General features: G+C 26.2%; 2 protein-coding genes across 2 annotated transcripts in view; both read right to left on the reverse strand.

Annotated features, from left to right (window-relative positions):
* LOC127289325 (speckle-type POZ protein-like) overlaps positions 1-26405 on the reverse strand; it is a 369464-nt gene that overhangs the window by 16518 nt on the left and 326541 nt on the right. The gene's annotated exons all lie outside the window — the stretch shown is intronic.
* LOC127289326 (icarapin-like) overlaps positions 3049-26405 on the reverse strand; it is a 62451-nt gene continuing 39094 nt past the window's right edge. The window contains exons 2-4 of the mRNA XM_051317185.1: positions 23176-23361; positions 6880-6983; positions 3049-3633 (exon numbers count right to left, since the gene is read on the reverse strand). Of these exons, the coding sequence (XP_051173142.1) occupies positions 3358-3633; positions 6880-6983; positions 23176-23361 (566 nt within the window). The 3' untranslated portion in view covers positions 3049-3357. The remainder of the gene's footprint in view (positions 3634-6879; positions 6984-23175; positions 23362-26405) is intronic.

Below are 26405 nucleotides of genomic sequence, written 5' to 3' on the forward strand. Positions count from 1 at the left end.
ACTTTTTAAATGTTGTCGAACAATAATTGTAATAATTATTAATTATAAATTTTGAATTTTTTATTGTTTTTTAGCATAAAAAAATCACATTTTTAGTCGCTGTGTAAGTATAAATATAAATGCGCATGCGTATAGCTGACACAACTTATAATCAGTGTTGCCAAAATCCACGTTTCATAAACTTAAATTTTTGCCTGTCCCAGTGTTGAATGTCCCACTGTTTAAATTAAGCAATTGAAGAAGAAATTAAGCAATCGCAATAAATTATTTAAAAAAAAATTGTTTGTAAAATTTTAAAATATTTTAAATTATTGGATATTATACTTAAAAACGTGAATAAACGAAGTAACAATTACACTTTTTTTAAAAACTGTCCTATCTATATAAAAATCAGCATTGTATTTCAAGAAAAAATTTACTCTGGTTCGTCAAAAACAGTTTTTTTCAATTTTCTTTGTAAATAATGAATCAATGTGGCTAAAATTTTTGGAGATAGTGTGTTGTCATAAACATGGTTTACATTTAAATTTTGCTCGAGTTTCTTTATGTAGTTTTTCAGAAAATTAAAGTGTTAAATGCGTTTAAACAAGAAATAAAATTCAATAACAAAAAATATTCCTTTTTTTCTAATTTTTATGGGTACTTTCACAAATTTGAATCGAGAATTAAATAGTGCATTAATTTCTTAACCGAGCAATGGTTAAGAGAATTAGAATTGAATGTAATGAAAACATCTATCAATTTTTGTCTGAAAAATATTTCTTGCAATTTTTATTGATTGTTTAAAAATAATTTTCTTAAAAAGAATTTTGTTTAATTTTTAAATTTGTAAATTTTGTGCAAAAAATTCCCAAAAAATAATTTACTAGATTTTTACAATTTTTTTTTGTAATTGTTTGTATCTTTTGATTTTTCTTGAAAAATTATAAAAAAATAGTGTTTTCTAAAAAAAATTGTATGCCTATTCGTGTCATATAGGGAAACAATTTTTTAAAATTTTTTCGAAAAAAAAATCAAAGCATTGAATTTTCAGATTCTGATTTTCTTAATAATTAATACATTTTTTTATAACAAAATTTCAATGAATGTAATTTTTTTTAGGTTTTTCTACAGAAGTATAAGAGACAATGGTTCTGCTGAAAATGCTGATATTCTCAGGTCCAACAGAGGAGGATATTGGAAGAACTTCTTTAATGTGAGTAAAGATTTAATATCTATTAGAAAAATTTGTTTATAATTATTACCCAAATGTTTAGTTGACAAAGAAAAAAATTGTTTTAGTATAAAATATTGAAGAAAAAATTCTTTTGCAAAGTTGCTTAAGAAATAATTTCTTAAATTGAAAACTCCCTTTCGTACACAAAAGTACTAAATTATAATAATAAGAGAAGAGAGAAAAGAAAAGAAAATAAAAATGTTAACACTATTATAATAATATACTGGTGTTAAAATTTTTTTTCTTCTAAAAAATTCTACTCTTCTAATATTTATAAATATTCATTTTACAAATTTTTTTAAATAATTGACAAAAATAATAAAATTTCTTTTTAACAGTATATTTATGTCTAGCAAAATTTTCATAAAAGTTGTGAACTTCATCGACGTTAAATTGTTATTGTTATTGTACGTTACAAAAATCAAAATATTTATTTTTGGATAATTTTCGTTGAAACTTTTTGACTAATTTATAAAAAAAATAATTATTCAAAAATTATTATGAAATTATTGACTTTTTAAAAATCAACAATTTAAAAATATATGAATTGTTGGACAGTTTTAATTTTTAATTCAAAATTGTTATTTTCTTTGATAAAAATATGAATATTTTCTGATTTAAATCAAAAAACTGTGATTTAAATCGAAAAAATTGGATTTTTTTTAATTAAAAAAAAATCTACGATTTTTAACACATCTGATAGAAACTCTGTTAAATGAAAATACTGTTAAGTGAATATTCGGATAAATTCAGAAATTCGATAAAAGAAAAATTTAAAAAACATTTCAAAACAATAAATTCTTTGCTTTGAAAATTTTACTAGATATAAATATTCTGTTAAGGGTATGTGGGAACCTCCCACGTGACCCAGTATGGGAAAATGTGTTTTCGTAGTATACATCTTACTCTAAAACGAGAAAAGATTTTTGTCTAAAATTTTGAGGGATGATAGATTTGGGTACAAGGAATCTCGCTGTTCTCCGAAAAATACATAATTTTGCGTTAAATTATTAAAAAATGAAGTTTAAAAAGTGGCATTTTTAATCGAAAATGAAAACAAACATGGTGACGCATACACAGACGTTGCTTGAGTGTGTCAGTGCTCCAGTAAACAGCGCCAATTCGAACGAGTAGCCGCTGAATGAACTATGATAAAACACATTATTTTACTAGTAAATGAGTAGAACAGCGAGATTTCTTGTACAAAACTAAATCATTTCTCCAAAATTTTAACCCGAAATCATTTTTTATTTCAGAGAAAGTTTCAAACCACAAAAAAACGTCCTTTGCCCACATGGCCTTAAATAGAAATTTTTCGATATGAAAATTTGGTTCATTAAAAATCTACTTTATAAAATTCAGCCCAAAATTTTTCTACCAGATATTTATTTGGTGAATTAAAAATTATTCAAAACAAAAATTTTGCATTTTAGGAATTCGAACAAATTAAAATTTGGATAGAAAAGATTTCTTTCTAATAATCTTTTTGTAAAATGAAAATTCTTTTAAATGACTATTCTGTTTAATGAAAATTCGAGTAAATAAAAATTCTGTCCAATTTAAATTCGATGAAATTAAAATTGTGTAAAATGAAAATTCGTTTTAGTAACAAATCTGTAGTATAGAAATTCGGTTAAATGGATGAATTTAATTTCTGTAACATAATAATTCGGAGAAATAGAAATTCGGCTAAAAATAAATTTTTAGATAATGAAATTTTGCCAAATAAAATTTGCAAACTAATTAATATTGAGAGCTTATTGCGTTCCTTATGAAGGATTAAAATTTTAATTTGCTGCGCGGTAAATTTCAAGGATAAAAATAGAGACAGCTTTTCTTTATACAATCTTTATTTTCTTAGATGTAAAATTAATTTCTTTTGCTATTGGTAAATATACTACACAGATCTATAATAATTTATAAGAGGAATGTAATATAATTTATATAAAGAGATATTTATGGTTTATGTATCACTACCACGAGGTAGATTTTCAGGTATCAATTCTCGTGTTTCATATTTCATATTTAAGACGCAGTATTATAAAATATATTTATAATATAATATATAAAAGTCGATTCTTTCTTATAGTCTATGATATTGTCACAAAAGAAAATTATCTCGATAAAATACATTGTTGTTTTTAAATAATCTCTACTTCTGCCTTTGGAATTACATTATCGTCTAAATCTTCAACTGTTTCAACGCTGCGATCGGGAGTTGTATTTTCAGTTTTCTTTGGAGCATTAGACGATGATGGTGATGAAGTAATTGGTTCCAAACTTCCATTGCCACCATTGTCAAGTGTATCGTTTTGCGGCTTAATTTCGACTACTCGAAAACGAAAGACTGAACCGCTATTCTCATCACCATCAGAATAGGTTGTGTCGTTGACGGTCACAACATGACCATTAATGACCTAGAAAAAAAAATTATATTTTGTTATAAAAAAAAAACTAAAAACACAGTTCTACAAAAAAGAGAATTTTTTTTCCGGCGGACCAGACTAGTAATTTTTTTTACGTATTTTAAGTGTCTGAATTCAAATCTCATATGGTGTTAAAATTTGGTTTGTTATTTTTTTTTCTAACCTCAAAGAACACTTTTTTGATAGATTGTTAGGGACGCATGATTATGTTCTAAAAATCATTAGTTAGAATTTTTATTTTATGAAATTTGATTTGTCATTATTATTTTTGAGCCGAATTTTTATTTGTTCGAATTAGTATTTTGCAGAATTTTCATCAAAACGATTTTCTATATTGCAGAATTTTTATATAACCGAAAATTCACTTCACAGAATTTTTATTTCTTCGTATTTTTATTTGCTCGAATTTTCAATTAACATAATAGGCATTTTAAAGAATTTTTATTGGGTAGAATTTCATTGCATAGAATTTTCATTTTATTCATTCAGATGAATTTTCATTTGTTCGAATTATTATTTGATGTAATTTCCATAGAACCGATTTTTCATACTGCAGAGTTTTTTACTTAACCGAAAAATCATTTAACAGAATTTCTAATTGATAGAATTTTCATTTGCCCGAAATTGCAAATGGTCGAACAAACAATCGACAGAAAGATTTCAGCGCGATTTTTAAAATCAACCTATCAAAAATTATCCATAAAATTGTGATTGGTTGATTTTAAAAATCGCGCAGAAATCTTTCTGTCGATTGTTTGTTCGGCCATTTGCAATTTCGGGCAAATGAAAATTCTATCAATTAGAAATTGATTCTATGGAATTGTCGATTGGTTATAATAATTCAAACAAATGAAAATTCTATGCAATGAAATTTTACCCAATAAAAATTCTTTAAAATGCCTATTATGTTAAATGAAAATTCGAGCAAATAAAAATTCTGTGAAGTGAATTTGTGCAAAATTAATTAATTGTGCAAAATACTAATTCGAACAAATAAAATTTCGGCTCAAAAATAATTATGATAAATGAAATTCCATAAAATGAAAATTCCAACTATAACTAATGATTTTTAGATAACATAATCTGTTTTTATCTTAAGATAAAAACAGTAGAACTAATTTGAAAATTCTGACTGTTGATTAAAATTCAGAATTTTAAATTACATAACACTTGAATAGATTTTTTAAATTAGGAATTGCAGATCTAATAGAGCGTATAAAAAATTTCGGGTATTTTTAAAATTGATCCGATTTGCTTGAAGCTTGTTATTTGGAGATTTTTTAAGAATTATGAAACTCATGTGAGATCGGAATTTCAAAATTATAGTTAGCGATTTTTATTACGTTACAATAAATTTAGTTCTGACAACCAAACGGCTTAGTTGCATCTATATTAAATAAAAAATTTGGTAGAGAGAACCAAACTTTGGTAGATGATACTAAACATTTTTCTCAGTGTACATCCCAGGTGAAACGATTCTACGGAAACTACTCCACAATTCCACACGGAATTCCGTAAAAATTATATACGGAATTTCGCAAAAATTTCCGCAAAATTTTTGAAAGAAGTTCTTTTGTAATTATGCGAATTTTTTATAAGAATTACACACATAATCTTTATACAGAATTGCACAAAATTTTTGTTAGAATTTCACAACTGTACACTGAAAAAAATTTAGCCGAAATCCTCAACTACCTTTAGTTAACTGACTTGAAAGTAGTAAAAGTAACTACTTTTTTTGGTTATTTTAACTATGTGCGTGTAGTCAATTTAACTATTTTTTATGGAGTTAAGAATTAGTAGTTAATTCTGCCCTACAACGGAAAAAGATACATAAGTGACATTTTGGTCAAAAATGAGTTTTTGGTATCAATGGATTCGTAATAAAAAGCTGCATCTGACTATCGTAATTAAAATTGAAAATTTTAATTATTTATAATAAAAAATTAAGATTGAAAATATTGCAATTCGCGAAAAATGAGAAAATACAACGGAAAAAGACACATGAGGTACTTTGCGTTGCCTAAATTCTGTAGGAGGCATGAAATACGTCACAAAATACAATGGAAGAATATACGCGAGGTAGCTTATGTATCTTTTTCCGTTGCAAAATCGGCCGAGCTCGGCTTGGTTTACAGAACGATATTCGCAAGCGCGCTTGTGTATTTCTTAGCTTGTAAAATAATCGAGCGGAGCAAAGATGTCCAGTGGAGACTATACACAAGTGCCATACTCTAATCCCATACTCTCTTGTCCCTTATGTATATTCTTCGCTGGACATCTTTGATCCGCTCGATGACTTTACAACGAAAAACACCACAAGCGACTTTGTGTTCTTTTTACGTTGCATTTGCACTAAAAAAACTACGCAAGTGCATTTTTTAAAAGGGATTGTTTAAATAATTAATTTTTTTTGCAAAAATAGAAAGAGCACATCCGATTTACCCCATTAGGGATATTTTTATTCATAAAAAATGAATTCTAAATGAAGTTTTTGATGCAAATGGTTTTTCTCAAATATCTCCGTTCGACCTATTTGTGGCTTATGTATCTTTTTCCGTTGTAGGGCAGAATTGTACTTAACAAAAGTAGTTAAATCAACTTCAAAAATTAGAACAATTACAAAACCTCCTTGACCAAACTAAATTCTTAGTTCTTTTAACTACTTTTTAATAGTTCATACAACTTTTTAAATTCAGTTAAGGATCTATTGAACTATGCAGGGTAGTTAAAAAGTAGTCAAATCTACTAGTTTTTTTATTGAGTGTATTTTTTACTGATTTTTTTTGTAATTTTAAAATAACTGCTGGTGGATACACTGAAAAAAATTAGTCGAGAAATTGAACTATCGTTAGTTAGTTGACTAAAAAATAGTAAATTTCTTTTGGAAAACGTTTTATTGACCTCTCAAATAAGTTCGACTTGTTATTAATTAATCTATCATAAATTCTATATTATATCCACCAGGAACATCATCGTCGACTAGTTTTCGTTATAGTAGCAGCAGTTATTTTAATATCACAAAAAAATCAGCAAAAAATAAAGTTGTGGAATTTTATTGAAAATTTTGTGCAATTCTGTATGGAATTCTTCCAAATAAAATTCGCAAAATTACGAAAGGAATACTTTCAAAATTTTGCGGAATTCCGTATGGAATTTCCGTGGAGTGATTTCCGTAGAATCGTTTCATTCGGGATTTACTCATTTTTCGTTTACAATTAAAATCTATCGACTCACCTTAGTGGTGGAAGTGCTGTTTGAACCTTTGGGTATATCAGCCAATGGTTTGAAACCATCAACTTGACTTCTAAAAATTTCTTGCAATCTTCTCTGGAACATTTCTGAAAAAAAATAATAAATTATAAAGATTTTGAATAAATAAATATGAATACTTATTGAATAATAAATTGATCTAATTAAGCTTTAAATTGTAATAGTTATTGCCTAAAAATACATATGAGAGATTCTTTTTCAATCGCCCCAGCCCAAAAAGTCAATGTTCTGGGATTGGCTTCATACTTTGGTAAATTGTTGTCCTATATGATAGTAATAAATCCCTAAAATATAAACTAATTAAAAAAATATTTGTAGAAAGTAGAGGGGGTTGAAGTTTTGACGTTAAGGGTAACATTGTCATTTTCAAATCCGTTTAACTATGACAAAAGTTAATGGATTTTAATTTATCTATAATGAATTTTATTGCATTTTTCACGTACTTTTCAAAAATGTATACGAAATTTAAAAAAAAAAATTTTTAACCCCTTTTTTTTCAAAATCAACCCTTATTTTTCGATTTTCACCCCTTCGGGTATTTTTTTTTTTTTTTTTTTTATTTTCATTGGAAAGCTGAGGTTTTTTCCGATGAGCTATGTAAATATGAAAATGGGACAACAATAATTTTGTGAGAAACAGAATATTAAAGTAGGCGGTGCCGATAAGGGTGCCGTTAAGGGTAACATTGTCATTTTCAAATCTGTATAACTATGACAAAAGTTAGTGGATTTTAATTTATCTATAATGAATTTTATTGCATTTTTCACGTACTTTTCAAAAATGTATACAAAATTTAAAAAAAAATTTTTTTGACCCCTTTTTTTTCAAAATCAACCCTTATTTTTCGATTTTCACCCCTTCGGGAATTTTTTTTTTGTTTTTTTTTATTTTCATTGGAAAGCTGAGGTTTTTTCCCATGAGCTATGTAAATATGAAAATGGGACAACAATAATTTTGTGAGAAACATAATATTAAATTAGGCGGTGCCTATCTAAATCCTCAAAGATGATCTCCAGGTACACCCCTTATCGGCACCGCCTACTTTAATATTCTGTTTCTCACAAAATTATTGTTGTCCCATTTTCATATTTACATAGCTCATCGGAAAAAACCTCAGCTTTCCAATGAAAATAAAAAAAAAAAAAAAAAAAATACCCGAAGGGGTGAAAATCGAAAAATAAGGGTTGATTTTGACAAAAAAGGGGTTAAAAATTTTTTTTTTTAAATTTCGTATACATTTTTGAAAAGTACGTGAAAAATGCAATAAAATTCATTATAGATAAATTAAAATCCATTAACTTTTGTCATAGTTAAACGGATTTGAAAATGACAATGTTACCCTTAACGTCAAAACTTCAACCCCCTCTACTTTCTACAAATATTTTTTTAATTAGTTTATATTTTAGGGATTTATTACTATCATATAGGACAACAATTTACCAAAGTATGAAGCCAATCCCAGAACATTGACTTTTTGGGCTGGGGCGATTGAAAAAGAATCTCTCATATATACATTATACATATTTGAGAAATTTACATTCGTATAAGAAAGAAAATTTTTACTCATACATGTAATTTTTTATCTATTCAACTTCTTTCTTCTATTTAGTCATTATAGAACTCATTTGAAAAGGAAAAAGAAATTTTTCATTCGCTTACACAGGAAATTTAATTCATATTTTAAATAATGACAATGAAACTTTTATGTATACATATATGCAATATTCTCTTACATATTTTTAGATAGAAGAAATTATTAAAACGCGCAGAAGGAAATTATAGGGAATGTGTTAATTTTGATTACGGTAATAATAAATTATACCATTGTCATGAAATATCTGGAAATTGCGTAAAACTATTTGTAATTTTAACTGAAATTAAAAAAAAAATTTTTATTTTTCTACGTAGTGAAGCAAAATTGTCCGATATCCTACACGGAGAGAAAAATCTGCCTTTTATAGTATAGAAAGGTTTACATTTAATGCACAGAAATTTTCTATGCTATATAGGCATGAAATTTGAGTAATTATAGTACAATCGTATGTCTTTTTAGCATGAAACTTGTCTATGCTAATAAAGTTTGTCATATAGCCTCTTATTACATACTTATTATACTTTTAATCCAACGGCGCCATGCGAAGATCGCACATAACATCATCCTACTATGTTTGCATAAGTTCTATGCTTTTTCGGGGATAGACTCTTGCAACTGGCGATTAGGGCAGTTCCAATTCAGTAAAGGTGGGCGTGGCCTAATCGCCAAGTTGCAAGAGTCTATCCCCGAAAAAGCATAGAACTTATGCAAACATAGTAGGATGATGTTATGTGCGATCTTCGCATGGCGTTGTTGCTATTAAACTACATGTTTTGTACTATAGAAGCATATATACTATGCTTTTTTAGTACGGACAAATACTATCCTAAAAATTCTCAAATCTTTGCTCTATTAGTATGAAAAGTTTAAAGAAAAATAGCAGCAATCTATTTCATACTATAAAAGGCAGATTTTTCTCTCCGTGTATAGACAACAAAAATGTACTGTAGACCTAACAAAAAATTTTTTTTATCAAACTGAAATTTTTATCTCTTATTTTATTATATTTGTTTCATATTTTTGTTTTATTTATTATTATTTATTTTATATTTATTTTATTTTGTACATATATATTTATAAATATAATATATCCTATTTAATATTAGTAGGATATTCTAAAATTTAATAGAATTTTTTTTTGATTATGTATTTTTGTAAAAAAATCGCGAAAATGTAAAAGAAACGTAAATTAAATTTATCAATAATTTACTAACCGTTCTCAATCGCGGGGAAAAATATTATAGGGAGCAAAAAAAAAAAATGGTCTTTAAACATTTCCCCGTTTTAGTTGGCGGAAGTATAGGGTGAAATGGTTGCATGATTTATCGAGTGTAATTGTTCATTAGGGATGGGTGCTAGGGGCGATAAGGGTTCAGAATAACTGGATATAGAGGGATGTGAAAATTGCAGGACTGAATTGTCATGGCAGACGTATATATATATATTTACATAGAGGAAGGAAGGAAATCGCTTGGAAATCAACCATCGACATTTCGTCGTTTTCACACGATTCCTTCGACGCGTAATGTCCATTGCAGTTTATGTTATGTAGTTGTGTATCAAAATTTATTGGAATTACGGAAATATACACTGTAATTTAAAAAAAGGAAATAATGACGAATTATTTTCAAAATTTTAAATAATTTTTTAGCTTTTTCGATAAATTGATCATATAACTTGAGGAAAAATCAGACAAAGAATCGGAACAGAAGTTAGTCCAACTGTGTATTTTTGGATTTTTAAAGAAAAAGATGATTTAAATTTTAAAAAAGCTTCGTTAGTTTTTTTTTAGATTTTATCAAAATCGTTTCCTATGTATAAAAACTTTTAATTTTGATTAAAATTTAATTTATAATTGTTTAAAAATTTAAAAACTGAATTATTTAAAATTTCACAGAAGGTTTTTTAAAATTTTAATTATTTTTTTCTTTAAAAATACAAAAACACACAGTTGGACTAATTTTTGTTTAAAATTCGAGTTTTAATGAATTTAGGAAGTTCTCTCGCAAACAGAAATGACGAAGAGTTAATTATCAAACTTGATAAACTGATAGATAATGGTTTAAAGAAGATGTAGTTAAATTTTTAGGGGTCTAGGTGGATTTTGACAAAAGATATAAATAATTTTCTCTTTTCACATTTAACACGGGTTCTTATGGGAAATTGAATTTTTTGGTCAGAAATCTCAAATTGTGAAAAATCTGACGAAAAGATATTACTGGAACTTTATATACATAAAGTTTAATAGCCAATGTTCACTTACTTTTAATAAAATTGATCAGACCTGGCTTAGGAGACTCACAATTAATTATTTTGTCTAAAAAAACACCGTATTTTGACAATCAGAAATTACTTAGCACAACGCTTGGCAACGTTGCGTCTTGTAGGTTAGGTATAGAAAAAGCGCGAAATTTGAAAGTAATATAAGTAGTATATACATATAATAGTATATTCTTCAAAGATTCATAATAATGAATAATAATTTGAATTTGCTTATAAAAAATTAAGATTTTTAAAATAATAAATTATTATTATTATTATTTAACGAAAATAAATCAAACAATAGCAGACGACACGAAACGGAACGGGGGAAATATAATCCAACGTTGCCAAGCGTTCAGCTAGTACTACGTGATACAAATGAAAACTTAAATGGGCATTGATTTGACTGACGTTGGAGGGGGAGAACTTCCTTAAAACTTTTGAAAATTAGAATTTTAGAACATATGAATATTTGAAATTTCAATTTTTGAAGATTTTAATTTTTAACTGTTTTCAAATTTTTGAAATTCGAACTTTTAAAATTACCAACAATTGGAGATTTGACCTTAAAAAATTTGGGAAATTGAATTTGTTGAGATTAAAATGTTTAAAATCGAATTTACAATTGTGCGCACTTTTAAAAATTCTAATTTTTTAGTTTCAAACTTTTTTATAATTGAATATTTAGAGTTTTGAACTTTTAGATATTCGATTTTTTTTAAATTTTAAAGTTTTAGAAATAAAAATTTTTTACAACATTGAAAATTCTTAAATTCAAGCTTTTAAAAATTCAATTTTGTAAAAATTAGGGTAAATGTACCAATTACGGCGAGAGCATCAATTACGGTGTGTTCATAAAAAATAACTATTATTAATTATACTCCTAGAAGGAGTATATGAATTTTCTCACCCTCTAAATGGTAACTGGGGTGTCTAGACATCCCAACTTGAAACTTGTGTAAAAAGGTTTCTATTTGACATAAAACTAATTATATATATAGTGATTTTTATTGGTTTTTTAGTAAGAAAAACAATAGTTTTATTGATTTTTTGATAAAATAAAAATAAGTTGAAAAAAACTTGCAATAACGAAAACAAAAAACGAAAAATTTTCCAAATTTGTCGAAATTTGAATTTTGCTGGGGTACCTAGACACCCCAGTTACTCCTTCTAGGGTTAATAAGTCGTCAATTAACTTTATACAATAGAAATGTTGAATTTTCTATTTCAAAGGTATTTTGACTCGAATCGCGCAGTAATTAGTGCATTTACCCTAGAACTTTTAAATATTTAAATTTTTGGAAATTTTATTTTTTTGAAGATTTCGATTTTTTTGAAATTCAAATGTTGACAATAAAATTTTTAGTGATTCGCACTTTTAAAAATTCTAATTTTTTAATTTAGAACTTTTTTATATTTAAATATTTAGAGTTTTGAACTTTTGGATATTCGATTTTTTGAAATGTTGAAGGTTTAGAAACTAAAACTATTAAAATATTCTAAATTCTTAAATTCAAACTTTTAAAAATTCAATTTTGTAGAAATTAGAACTTTTAAATATTTAAATTTTTGGAAATTTGATCTTTTGGAGATTCAGATTTTGTTGAAATTAGAAGTTTTTAAAATTTTAATCTTAAAGATTCAAACTTTTAAAAGTTTAAACTTTTGGACATACGAATTTTTAAAGATTCGTTTATTTAAATTTTCAAATTTTTGAGATTCAAAGTTTTGAATGCCCAAACTTTTGGAAATTAAAATCTTTAAAAACATACATATTGAAAATTTTAAATATTCAAACTTTTGGAGTTTTAAATTTACAGTTACTGCATTTTTGGAAATATCAAATTTTTAGGGACAAAAACTTTTAAATATTCAAAATTTTAAAATTTGCTTTTTTGCGATTCAATCCTTTTAATATTTAAATTTTTTTAAGATTGGAAATATTGCATTTGGCGTTTCTATTTTAAATAATATAGCTTAATGATTATTTAAACGTTGTGATCGTTAAGCGAGATAATTGATAGTTTCTTGTGCAGGAAATAATTTATAAAAATTCTTGAAATGAAAGGAAAAAATGAAAATGTGTTTTAATATTTTGCTATATTATTAAATACATTTTGAATTTGAATTATTTGAAAACTTGTGCGGCTTTAATTTGCAATCGAGCTATAGATATATGAATTTAATACATAGAAAGCCGACAATAATGCAAATAATGTAGAAGTAGATAACAATACGATCCTTGCTTCTCAAAGTAATTACTATTTAAGTGAGGATCAGTCATACATGTGCGGTAGCTGATAAATTTTACATACTTTATATATAGTTATCTCTGGATTGCATATTCAGGTTAGTGTAATGTAAATTCCAAAACAATTTTAATGATGAGATTTCATTTATGATTGTAGAAATTTTCATTTAACCCAAAACCATATCAGAATTATTATTTTTTAATGTTAATTAAAATTTATTTTATTTTTAAGTTTCCTAAGTTTCGTATTGTTTTTAAAATAAGAATTTTCGATAAAAAAAACCTTTTTTTATTCTCAGTTCGAGAGAAAAATTCATTATAAAAAGATACGAAATTTAAAGTTTTCCTATTCGTTTAAAATTATTCCTTTATATAAATGAGAATAAATTGCTTAAAAAATAAGTAAAAATTTAGAGAATTTTTTCTGACATTAAGAACATTTTTATCTCAGTCCAAATATTATCGAAAACCAAATTTTTCGTCTATAGAGTCAAAAAAAGATCAAGTTTTCTGTTTAAAATCTTTATTTTTTTTTGTTATTAGAAGTTATTCTGAAAATTTGAACAAATTCAATTTCATTAGTGATGATAAAAGAAATATTTCTAAATTAATTTTGTAGAAAGGAAATTTAATAGATTGCAATAATTGAATGAAATTTGAAATTAAAAAAAAGGCAAAAAAAAATACGAAACAATAATAATAGTTTTTCATTTTCTGTGCAAACCAATTTTCTGTTTATTGACTCTTTTCGTTCGATTTGAAGAGAGCACAAGAAGAGTCAACATCCATAAAAGCAACTGTAGATTGAAAGTTCGATAAAAAAAAAAAAAAAAAAAAAAACGGAAAACGAAAATCTTTTCAAATATGTATTGATGCTACTATACAGAATTTCTTTTTTTTGGGCGGTGGAATTATAACAGGTGAAGGTTTCACAATCACGCCTTTTGGCGGTGAAAGTCACATATGGAAAGTTCGTGTGGCAGCGACCTTGCAAATAACCTGCATAATATATAATTTCGACCTTTGTATTATAATATCGTTATAGATTCAGTTCTCCCGATCATGTTTCATGATTAAATGACTTTTGATCTTTTTCTCTCTCTCTAGACGAATGTCACGATAAATTATTTAAGTGATATGTCTTATTAAACATACATATTTTGTCATATATTTATGGAACTTAAGCAACTTATTTACTTTCACGGTATTGGATTTTAATGTCAAAAAATCTCTTTCAAAAAGAGATTCTTAATTCTTAATTTAATAATTTAATTAAATTAATTTGAACATACTTTTGTGAATTTTTTCGAATTGAAATTAAACTGATATATATGACAATTAAAAATCGTGAAAAAAAATATGTAATAATATTTTTCTTAATGTGTATCATTTCACCCCATATTGGTGTTATTTGAGGTGCAGGTGTCATATTACCCCATTTTATTAAAATAAAAACATTATAATTTAAAGTAGCATTTAATAATTTTAATGTGTAATTTTTATAAAATGAGATAATGTGACATAAAGACGGGGTCAAATGTCATCAAGATGGGGTAAAATGACACGAACGTTAAGGTTCAATTTTAATTAGGTAGAATATCACAGAAAATTAAAAGGCATTAAAATAAGCAAAATTGGATTAAAATAATAAGCGTTGCAGCTTATTTTAATGCCTTTTAATTTTTTGTGATTATATCGCAATAATCTTTGTGTCATATTAGCCTAATTCATTAAAATGTTTCATATTATCAAGATACAACTGTCAATTTTTAAGTTTATATTTTTTTTACACGGAGAAAAATGAAAAAACGAATAAAGTAAATTTTACTACTTTAAAAGTAAAAACCGGAACTGTCCGCAGGTTCTGCGTATTTCTGTCAATTTTTACTTCAGAAATAGTAAAATTTACTATTTCCGGAATAATTTTTACTATTTCAGGAGTAAATTTTACTAATTCTGGAGTAAAAATTGACAGAAATGCGCAGAAACTGCGGACAGTTTTGGTTTTACTTTTAAAGTATAGTAAAAGTTACTTAATTCGTTTTTTCATTTTTCTCCGTGTAAGTAAAATGTTTCAAGATATATTAATACATTTATACTGAAATGACAGAGGATATGACATAAGTTTGTAGTAGAATTCAATTAAAATTATTTATTTTAATGAACTGGGGTAATATGACACAATGGCGGGACCAAATTTTACTAAGATTTGGGGCTAAAATGAGACTCCATTTTCATTAATATTATTTTTTGCAATAAACTTTGTATTTTGCTAATCATTAATTTAATTAGAAATTTGGATATTTTGATAAAAATTGATTTAGTTTTATAAACAATTTATAAAAAGAATTTATAAAATATATACAAAATATTAAAAAATTTAAAACATATAAGAAAATTATTGAAAAAAATGTTAGGCGCAAAAATTTGTTAGTTTAAAATTAGATTCTCTTTATTTGAACTCGAAAAATTTCTCCATCCTTCCCTCTCTTTCTCTTTCTCTCTTTCAATAAACTTCTCTATGCTTTTTGTTTTGAATGCGCGTGTATTTCGAAATAATTAAAATCGTGAACTAAAATCAGAAATTTTTCGAATTGTTGATAATGAAAAGCGATGTTGCAGATGATTATAGTAGAGGGAAAATTGGACATTTGAAAATTGCAAATAGGAAATATTAAAAGCTCGCTTTGTATGCCATATGTCCAATGAATTATTTGCGTTTTGTCATGAAAGAATTTTATTCGCAAAACGAAATTCAATCTCGTGTCCTCTTTATCGAATGCATGCTTCATCACATTTTATTGTGCCTATTAATTTTTTTCTCTATTTTTTTTTGCATTTTTTTGGTAATTGAAATATTTTTTTTATATACCAGAAGTCATGTAGAGAGTTTACACCAGTGGTCATATTTTTGTAAATATTAGATATTTTTGATGCGGGTATTTTTAAATAGTACTGAAAACTAATTCAGAAAAAAAATTGAGTCATTCATTCAAATTAGTTAAAAATTTTACCAATATTCAGAATTAGAGAGTATATATGTTTATATACATGGAAAAAAAGAAATTGCTTACAGATGCTAACCGATATTTGCTATTGGATCTATCAAAATTAGTAATCACAACTAAATTTTTTGCTATGATAACGAAAAAGTTTGCTGTGATAAACAATATCAGTCTTAATTTTTTAAAATTTACTGTCACAGAAAACTTTTTTTGACCCTACAGCAAATTTGTTCGCTTTCTCTATATTAGCTAACGTAATTTGATGTGACAGCAAACTTTTTATATGCGTTTACAAAATTTATATGTCATATAATTTCACGCATAGAAAAAATTTGCTGTGGCACCGAATTATTTGCTGTCACATCAAATTACGTTAGCTAATATAGAGATAGCGAACAAATTTGATGTGGAGTCAAAAAAGTATGCTGTCTCAGTACATTTTTAAAAATTAAAACTGACCTTGTTTATCATAGCAAAATTTTTCGTTGTCATAGCAAAAAATTTAGCTGTGGTTACTAATTTTGATAGATTTGATAGCAAACATCAGTAAGCATCTGTAAGCAATTCCTTTTTTTCTGTGTTAGTGTATTAAATGAAAAATAAAATAATTAAAATACTTATATGTTTTTATATATAGTAATACTATATGCTTGATAGATGAACTCACAGTTTTGGTATAAAAATCTCTCCATTAACAATATATAAATGAAGAAAATTTTCAAATGCAGACAGAAAATTGGTGCTAATTAAGTGCTTTCGTTTGAATATAGAAGCAGAACATTTTTATTTATTTTCTTCAAAAATCAATCTAGTAATGCTTAATTCAGGTGAAGTACATGCCTATACACCTACAAAAGGGGTGCGCAAGAATTTCCCATAAAAATCTTGTGAAAATTTTTATTTCAAAGAATTTGATTAGATATAATTATTTTTAAGAGGAATTTTCATTTTTCAAATTATCATTTGATGTAATTTCTTTTTAAACGAATTATTACTATTAACAGATATTTTAGGTACTGAATTTTTGTTTGACAGAATTTTTATTTTAAAAAATTTCTCTGTACCTAAGGTAAATAAAAATTCGGACAAATATAAAGATTCGATGAATTGGAAATTTTGGCATTTAAAAAATCGAATCGAATAAAATTTTATTAAGGGTATGTGGGAACCTCCCACGTGATCTAGTATGGGAAAATGTGTTTTGGTAGTATACATCTTACTCTAAAACGAGAAAAGATTTTTGTCTAAAATTTTAAGGAAGTCTTAAAAATAATTTTATCTAATAATACTCTTCGAAATGAAAATTTTAACCATTGATTTATTTTTGAAAATTCATGCGCTTTTTACTAAAATATAATTAAAATTTTTAAATCCGCAAAATTATGACATATGTTTTGTTTTAACCAGAGTCAATGTTGTGGAGTTGTTTTAAAAATCTCTTAACTAAGAATTACGTATTCCTAATTAAAATTTTTATTATTATTATTCTTTTTATTATCTTTATTATTAAGAAAATATTAATATTATTATACGTAGTATTATTGTTATTTTTAAATTAATGAATAAATTTTAAAGTTTGCTGTAACAAATTAACTTTAAAGTACACAAAAGTTAGTTCCGTTCTAATTAAGCAGAAACTCTATAAATAACTCGACATATACATATACTTATATATATACATATACATATTCGACGGAGACATGAAGAAACTTTTTGTTTTAAATATACATTCGTCTTGTGCAGCCATTGGGGTAAACAAATTGGAAAAGTTGACTTATGATCATTTTTCTTTTGATACTTTCGTGAAGGGATCGTTTTCCCAAACATCGAGTTTTTCGTGATAAATTTGAATTTATGAATTCACTGGAATATTGAAAAGAAGTAAAAACTGTACTCTACTGAAAATATGAAAGATAGCATTGAAAATAATATGATATAACTATAAAAATTTCACAATACATGAAAGAAAGAAACTGTTATAATTGAGAGGCATGAATAAATGCCGAAAATTAATTTTTTAGAATTTTTATTTCATATAGAATTTCATTAGATATACAATTTTCTTTTAGCTAAATTTTCATTTCTTGGAATTATTAATTCATCATAATTTCTATTAAATCGATTTTTCATATTACAGAATTTTTACTTAACCAAAAATTCATTTAACAGAATTTTTATTTGACAAAAAACTTTCATTTGTTCGAGTAAACATTCGGCATAAATATTTCGGCGCAAAATTTAAAATTAATCAAGCAAAAATTATCCATTAAATTTTGATTGGTTAATTTTAAAATTTTCCCCGAAATATTTCTGCCGAATGTTTATTTGAACAAATGAAAGATCTGACAAATAAAAATTTGATTAAATAAATGTATCGAAACAAAAAAAAAACTACTTTCCATTAATTTTGCTTTCCTTTAAAGAAACAAAAGTCGACTGGAATTCTATTTTGTATTGAAACAAAATCTGTTCATTTTATGTATGTCAAAAGTGCACACGACAATAATGCGCAAAGTTAAAGTGTACGTGATAGCATTAAATTATTGATGTTGTGGGGAATTTATGTAGAAGCTTGCTCAAAACCCTTTATTGGATTCACTTTCACATTTGCGGCTGAATAAATATTAAATTAAATATTAAATAAATATTAAGAGACTTTTGATTTAAGTATAACTTAAATCAAATCTATAAACAAAGTTAACTTTTAATTTTTTAATGTTAAACACAAAACTAAAAAGGAAATTACTTTTCATTTTTATATCTAAAACAAAGTAAAGTAAGTTGACTTTTAATTTAATAATCAAACGACAGAAATATTTCGGCGACAATTTTAAAATTGTCCAATCACAATTTTCTTGACATTTTCTGATTGGACAATTTTAAAATTGTCGCCGAAATATTTCTGCCGTTTGATTATTCGACTATTTGCAATGTAGGATAAATAAATATTCTGAGTTTTAAGATTTCTATTAAATGACATTTTGTGTTAATAAAAATTCGGTTAAATGATCATTTGGTTTAATAAAAATTCTGGCATTTAAAAATTCGACTCAGACGAAATTCTGTTTAATAAGAATTCTAATAAATCAAAATTTGTGTTAAAAATAATTCTTTTGAATAAAAAGTGTGGTAAATGGAAATTATGTTGAAAGAATATTCTGTTAAATAATAATTTGACTTCATAGAAATTCTGTTAAGTATAAATTCTGGTTAATTTAAATTCGATTAAACATTAATTCGAAAAACATAAATAAATCGAATAAAGTACAATTCTATCTAATAAAATTCTAAATAATTCACTTTATGGAATAATCATGCGCCCCATTTTTGTGAGCATAATTTTTTTTTGAATAAACATTAAAATTTTTGCTTATCCGTTTTGCATGATTAATTTCACTGTCTATATAATACGTGAAGAGCAAATTTCACCTCCAAAATGCAAAAAGATTCCTATTTTTAAATGAGATTTCAATACTTTTTCGCTACTTTTCGTTAGGTTATTTTTTCAATCACCTGTTCTCAATACAAATATGCGTTCGGATTTTCACTAAAAAATAGTTTTGTGACAATGCGCACCTATTACAATAAACATTTTTATGCACAAACTTATTTTACATAAAAGACCAGGAAGTGGTCCACTCATGACTACATTCCCGTGTATAATATAAAAATATAAAATATTGGAGAAAATGTGCAAAATAAAATGAGAGTATACCTTGAAATAGATGTGGTTTAAAGGGCAATAGTGACATTATTCGAATGGCTATGGAGGACAATTGCGTTCCAGTTAAGTTGAAGTTCCGGTAATCTGAAGTCCCAGTGAGCTGACTGGTTCCTCTATATAAATGTATGTATATATATATATATATATGTATATATAGACGTTCTTGTCGTTCTCGTGAAACTGGAAAGCAGTTATCGACAAACCACTGCTAGAGACGCCCGGAAGTTATGTTCCACAATCCTCACGTAAGCGAAATGTGGATGACTATAAATGTGTGATGGCATCAACCAGCCATTGGTAATGGAAAATTGATATAAGTGCATTTGGTATATAATATCTAAGGCCGTATTAGCATTGCCCTTTTGTCTTTTATATGCACATCATAGTCAATGCTTATATTGCGCTATATATATATATATTTACGTATTATTTACACACAAGCGGATATTTCGAACTATTCACATGGAAAAGTCAAACAAGGATCGCGTTAAAATTCTATATTATAATTCTATGTTATAGTAGGGAAAAACTATATAATTTTTAGTAAAATATTACTATAAAATTTTCTTAAATTTTAATATAAAGTCTTTTGCTTTAATTGCAACGCAAGAGTTTGAATAATATCATCGATTTAATCAGTTTTATATTCTTATATTCAAGCGTGAGTTTTCTTATTTTCTTGAAGCTCTTTCTCATTTAATCGCTTATTTTGGAAGATCTTTTCACGTGCAGCACACTGCAAAAAGAAGTATCTTATTATAAGATACATTGGAAGCAAGTTACCAAAAGTATCTTCCTATCCATCTTATATCTTAAGAAACTAATGCATTTTAAGTTGTTTTAGATAATTTAGAAGCAAGTTATAAAAAACATCTTAAAAAGGCGACTAAAACATCTGAAAATAAGATACTTCTTTTTGCAGTGCAGATGCAACTATTTTTCTTTCTCGAGATCCAGAAGGTGTCAAGGCGATCTGATCTTTTGTAAACCTAACAATAATTTCTTATAATACGCTTAGCAATCAGAGTTCTGCATTTATCGAAAAACTGTCTTGAAAAGTAATATCTGCAGCCACTTTCAAATTTTCTTGACAATTGAGATCTACCTTGGTAACTTTTGTTGCTTTCTCGAGAACTTCTTGTTTCACGAAAAATTTTCATTAAATTCACAATTATTCCCTTGATCGAAGAAAAAAGTAAAGAAGCCATTGGGTTTTCACTTTGGAATTCTTTCAAAAACGGTTCCAATATTCCAGCTACGTATCCAAAAAAAAGCCCAAAATATATTCGTCCAAAGCGAATTTCAATCTTACCCAACTCTGCTTTGGACGAACATATTTTGGGCTCTTGTTTCTCAACCCTGTTTGTTTACAAATATCATATATGTCGATTATGATATTGTGTAATAGGAAATTATTAATTGCATTAATTGACAACGCATTAGAAATATTTATCAAGCGTGCATTGCTTAAATTTTGTTCATTTATAATAAATAAATTATTGATAATTATTTGAACCATAAAAATAATTAAAAATTTTCAAGTGTTGTGATTGTGAACTTAACTTAAATCTTATGTGATGCACAGCTATCTAACCGAAGAAAATTTTAATGCGAATTCGTCAGTTCCTGAAAACTCTGTGTAATTTTCTCCTCGAGCGGAGGAATCCTTGAACAAATAAAATATTGCTCTTAGGAATTCGGTAGGTTTCCACTATATAGCTTTGGCACCTTCTTTGAATGCATTATTACTGGTATGCAAACCGTAAGTACCCATAAATAAAAACTCGGGAGATACTGCGGATTTTTCAGAAACTAACTCTTTCCAGGTCTTTAATGTATACTACATCCCAAAACCCTACACAGTAATCTGAACACTAGAAAATTCTCACCGAACTCTACACATTAATATAAAAATGAAAATGACATTTTCAAATAATTCTACACAAATAAATCTTAAATTTGTAAACTCTACATAGTCATATAAAATAATTAATGATAACCTATACCCAATTTTAAGAATATTCCAAAATGATAAATGACAATTTTCATGTATAGAATTTAATTGTGTATAGAATTATAAAACAATATCATTAATTATTTTTTATAGCTGTGTAGAGTTTACAAATATATGATTTATTTGTGTAGAATTATTTGAAAATGTCATTTTCATTTTTATATTAATATGTATAGACTTTACTTGTGTACAGTTTACGGTGAGAAGTTTCAGTTTACTGTGTAGGGTTTTGGGATGTAGTATTTATTTGTGTAGAATATATTTTTGAAAAATTTTGTTGAGAATTTTCTCGTGTACAGTTAGCAGTGTAGAATTTTCTTGTATATGATTAACACCGCTCCAGAAATTTTCTCCAATTTAAAGTATAGTGAACGAATTTTTGAACAATTCATCGGATGCACTTGATACTAATTACTTAGCAGTTTGTAGGGTATATCTGATTAGGGATAGCTGAATACGAATACAAGGTTAATTTTTTAACTCAAAAATAATTTGCAAAATATTACACTGTGCGCGAATCGATAACTTTTTTTTTGAACAAACTTTTTACAAGATAAATGAATAATAATAATTCAATAACGTTAGCCGTTTTAAAAGTTAAGGTCAAAATTTCAATATATTCGCCATTTCACATTTTTTTAGTTCATTATGAAAAAAAAAAAATTTGTTCCTAATCAAAGAGCATCGGATTTATTCGAAACCCGTTAATCGGGAGTTTTTGGGGTCGTTGATTACAAATTTGTTGTCAATTTTTTAAAATTGACACCCAAAAAAACCCCAAGTAACGGATTTAAAGTGAATCCGATGCTCTTCGATTAGGAATAAATTGTTTTTTTTTGCAATGGATCCAAAAAAATATGAAATAGCGATTATTTTGAAAAGTGAAGGTCAAATTGTCATTGACGACGTGAACTTCTGACCCTAATTTGATCTATACTTTTTTTATAGAGATTAATAATTTTTAAACCCTTAAAATATGTAAATTTTACAATTTCTTTATATATTTAAATTTCAATTTGTTGAGACTCGACAAATTGATAGCAGATTTTATTAATTCAACTTTCATGGATTTCTGATAGAATCAGTCCATATTATTGAAAGTTTGGCTTTGAATATTTCATAATAGAAAGCATTAAGATGTAAACGCCTCAAACTTCAGAAGGCACAAAACTTTCAAAAGTATATTGAAGTTTTCACTTCTCATTGTTTTAAGTAGGAAGGCATTAAAAATTTAGTATTATTTAATGAAATTGCATCCCTTATAAACTCTTCACCAATATTGAACGTTTTAAATATTATGATTTTTCCAATGTTATAATTAGCTGATTTTTAAAAAAAATATATTTAAATATCATTTTTAATTGTAATTTTCAATTTTTAATGATCCTGAATACTTAATTTGTGACTTACCTCTCAAACTTTGAAAAATTCCAAAATCAAAATAGTCATCTTGTGTTGTATCTATATTTTCTCTGGGAAACATTTCAAAAGGTGATCCAAATGTTTCAACACGTCTTCCTCCTGGTGTTATTAGAACGATATCTGTATTTTTTTTGTCATTTTTATCGTTAAATTCTTCTGAATCTGGTGCCACTCCTGTAAAATTAAAAGAAAGAAATCATTTAATAAATAGTTTTCAATTGCAGCTTCGAAGAAAATTCTTAGAGCGCAAAAAATAAGAGAAAAGAAGATATATTTAATTGATAACGTATATGTCAAGGCGAGACGATATTACGGATATAGAAAAGGATATGAAATTAATTAATTTAATCTTGAGAATTCATTTCAATTAATTTGAAATTAAAGAATTAGTTATGATTTCCTTTCGACAATTTTATATTTCTCTCTGATATGATGTTATTATTATTATGATTATTGTTGTACAATTTAATGATTTATATAACTATATAAATTTTAATTATTTTTATTTCTCGAATCTGATTTGCAACAGTTTACAAAATTAAATATAATTTTTTAGGTTAGGCGCATCTTAGGGCGCACTCACACCTTTTGGCTGCCTGCCTGCCTGCAGGAGTTGTCATGGCAACGTGTAGGAGTAACAGAGAGAGAGAAAATTCAAATTTGAATTTACTATCTCTGTTACTTCTTCACGTTGCCATGACAACTCCTGCAGGCAGGCAGCGAAAAGGTGTGAGTGCGCCCTTATGAACTGACAAGCAGAAGTGCCAACCATGTAACACAAAACTATAAAAAAATGGCGCGAAATTTGAATTTTTAAAAAAATTTTCAATGTAATTAACCCTAATATTTTCCCAATAGTATATTGCAAGGTCATACAGTGTTATTAATTACAGTATAAAATTCTTATAATCTTGATCATAATCTATAAATTAAAAGTTTTTCTCTATGATGCAAACTCAAAATAAACATCGTCAAGATTATTTTGAGCAATATGAAGTTTGCTACTTAAAGATACTGAATTTCATAAATGATACATAACAACACTGAATTCAGTTTTGTTTTCTATATTTTATTGAAATAGCTTTGAATTTGTCGAGAAATGATAAAATGAAAATTTCAATTTTGTAACTTTGAGATATTTTTGTTTGGCTTGTATATTTATTTACTTATTTTTTGAATAAAATAAACAGTAATTTCAAATGGTATGCCTTTACTATAAGTCGTCATATCACTAGGACGATTTGTTGGTTGCCATTACAGTTTTCATGTTTGTGTATGAAGCCTGCGGCTACTCGAAAGTATCGCAAGTGCAACTATGTCCATATATACATATGGACTATGTATATATATATATATATATTTCACATATTCGTTTTGACAGCATAAATTGGGACCCACGAAAAATCGTCTCTCACGAATTTTCGTACAAACGAGTTTGAATTGATTGTTGCCTTCCTCGAAATGTTTCGGAGAATTTACTACATAAATCGAAAAATAAAAAACGTAGAAAAAAAATGTTATATATACCAAACTCTCATATTGAAAATAAAAACAGGGGAAATATTTTGTCAAAAGTGAATTGTGAAAAGAGAGAAAAAAATAAATCACATAAATAACAATTTAAAAAAAATATTTGACGCGTTTTAAAATTTTTACACACTATATATTTATTTTGCTATAGAATTAATTATATTTAATAAAAACAAATTAAAATAAATGAAAATTAAATAGGTTTTTTTTAATGTTATTTTTATTTTTTTTTTTAATAAAAGAATGTAATTTTTTTATTCCCTTGAATAATTTTCTTTTCCATATAGAAATTTTTTTTTTTTTTTTTTTTTTTTATCAATGTTGAACTAAAATTTGCACTTTACACACGACAATTTAGTTTGCAAATAGAATAATTTTATATAGTACAAATATTCCAAAGGTTTGAAAAAGTTTTTTCATTTTTTTATACCTATACAGTTTTATTTATTTTTTTATGATTCTTATCTGTTTATATATAAGTAGTAAAAGTAAAAATCTATAAGTGCAAAATAATTTAGTGTTTTTTTTTGTCATTTATGAAACATGCAAAAATGCTGAATTTCTGAAAATGAATAATTGTAAAAATTGAATTATAATATAATACTGAAATGAGTGATAATTAATGATATTAAATTTAAATGGATTTCGCCAGAAAATTTTCTATATTTATATAAAATGAATTAAATATAAATTTTTTTAAATACTATATCTATATCTTTTAATAATTAATTTCATTTTTCTTGTAAAATGCTATTTTATTAATTGGATTATAATTATAATAAATATAAATGGGACGTTCTTTGTCAACCGGACCACCCCATCTCTCCATAATTGGTTTAATTTAAAAAAATGTTATCATATTGGAAAAATTAGCTTGGAATGTCTACTTTATAATCCCGTTGGGCACTTTTTGAAATTCAAAATGGCGACTTAAATATGGCGCCTAAACGACATAAAAAACACAAAAAATCCACTAATATGATCTATATTATTGTTTAAAGCTTCACATATGACGATAAAAATAACCACAACATAGTTTACAAACTGATAACGTGTCTCCATTCAAAATTCAAAAATTCAAAATGGCGGATTAAATATGGCGGATAAAATTAAAAATTGAGCTAGGCTCGTGAAAATTACTACTTGGGGGTTTTCGAGGTCGCTGGTTACAAATTTGATATTAGTTTTTAAAAATTGTAAATGGCGGACCAAAAATCCAAAAAATTGAGCTAAACTCGTTAAAATGTCTACCTAAGGGTTTTTCAGGACAATCTTTACGCAGGGTGTCTACTAGTCCTGGAAGTCCTGGAAATATCCTGGAATGTCCTTGAAAGTCCTGGAATTTTAATTTTTGTCCTTGAATTTTTTATATTTTGCTTTTAAATTTTCAAAAATTTCTAATTTTGTCAATCAAGTTAAAAAAAAATTCGTTAAATAAGTAAAATGAAAATTTACTTAAGTAATTAATTAATTTTTTAATAATTTCTGATAACAATAGTTAAACTAAAAATTTTTTTATTCCTTAAAGTCATCCAATTTAATGTCCTGGAAAAATATGAAATTTGTCCTGAAAAATCCTGGAATTTTAATTCAGATTTTTAGTAGACACCCTGTTACGAATTCATCGTTACTTTTTAAAAAATCAAAATGGTGAATCTAAAATGGAGGACCAAAATATAAAAAATTGA

This window comes from Leptopilina boulardi, unplaced genomic scaffold (genome assembly GCF_019393585.1).
Source record: "Leptopilina boulardi isolate dan_hultmark-lab unplaced genomic scaffold, ZJU_Lbou_2.1 LbouV2_405, whole genome shotgun sequence".
NCBI lineage: Eukaryota > Metazoa > Arthropoda > Insecta > Hymenoptera > Figitidae > Leptopilina > Leptopilina boulardi.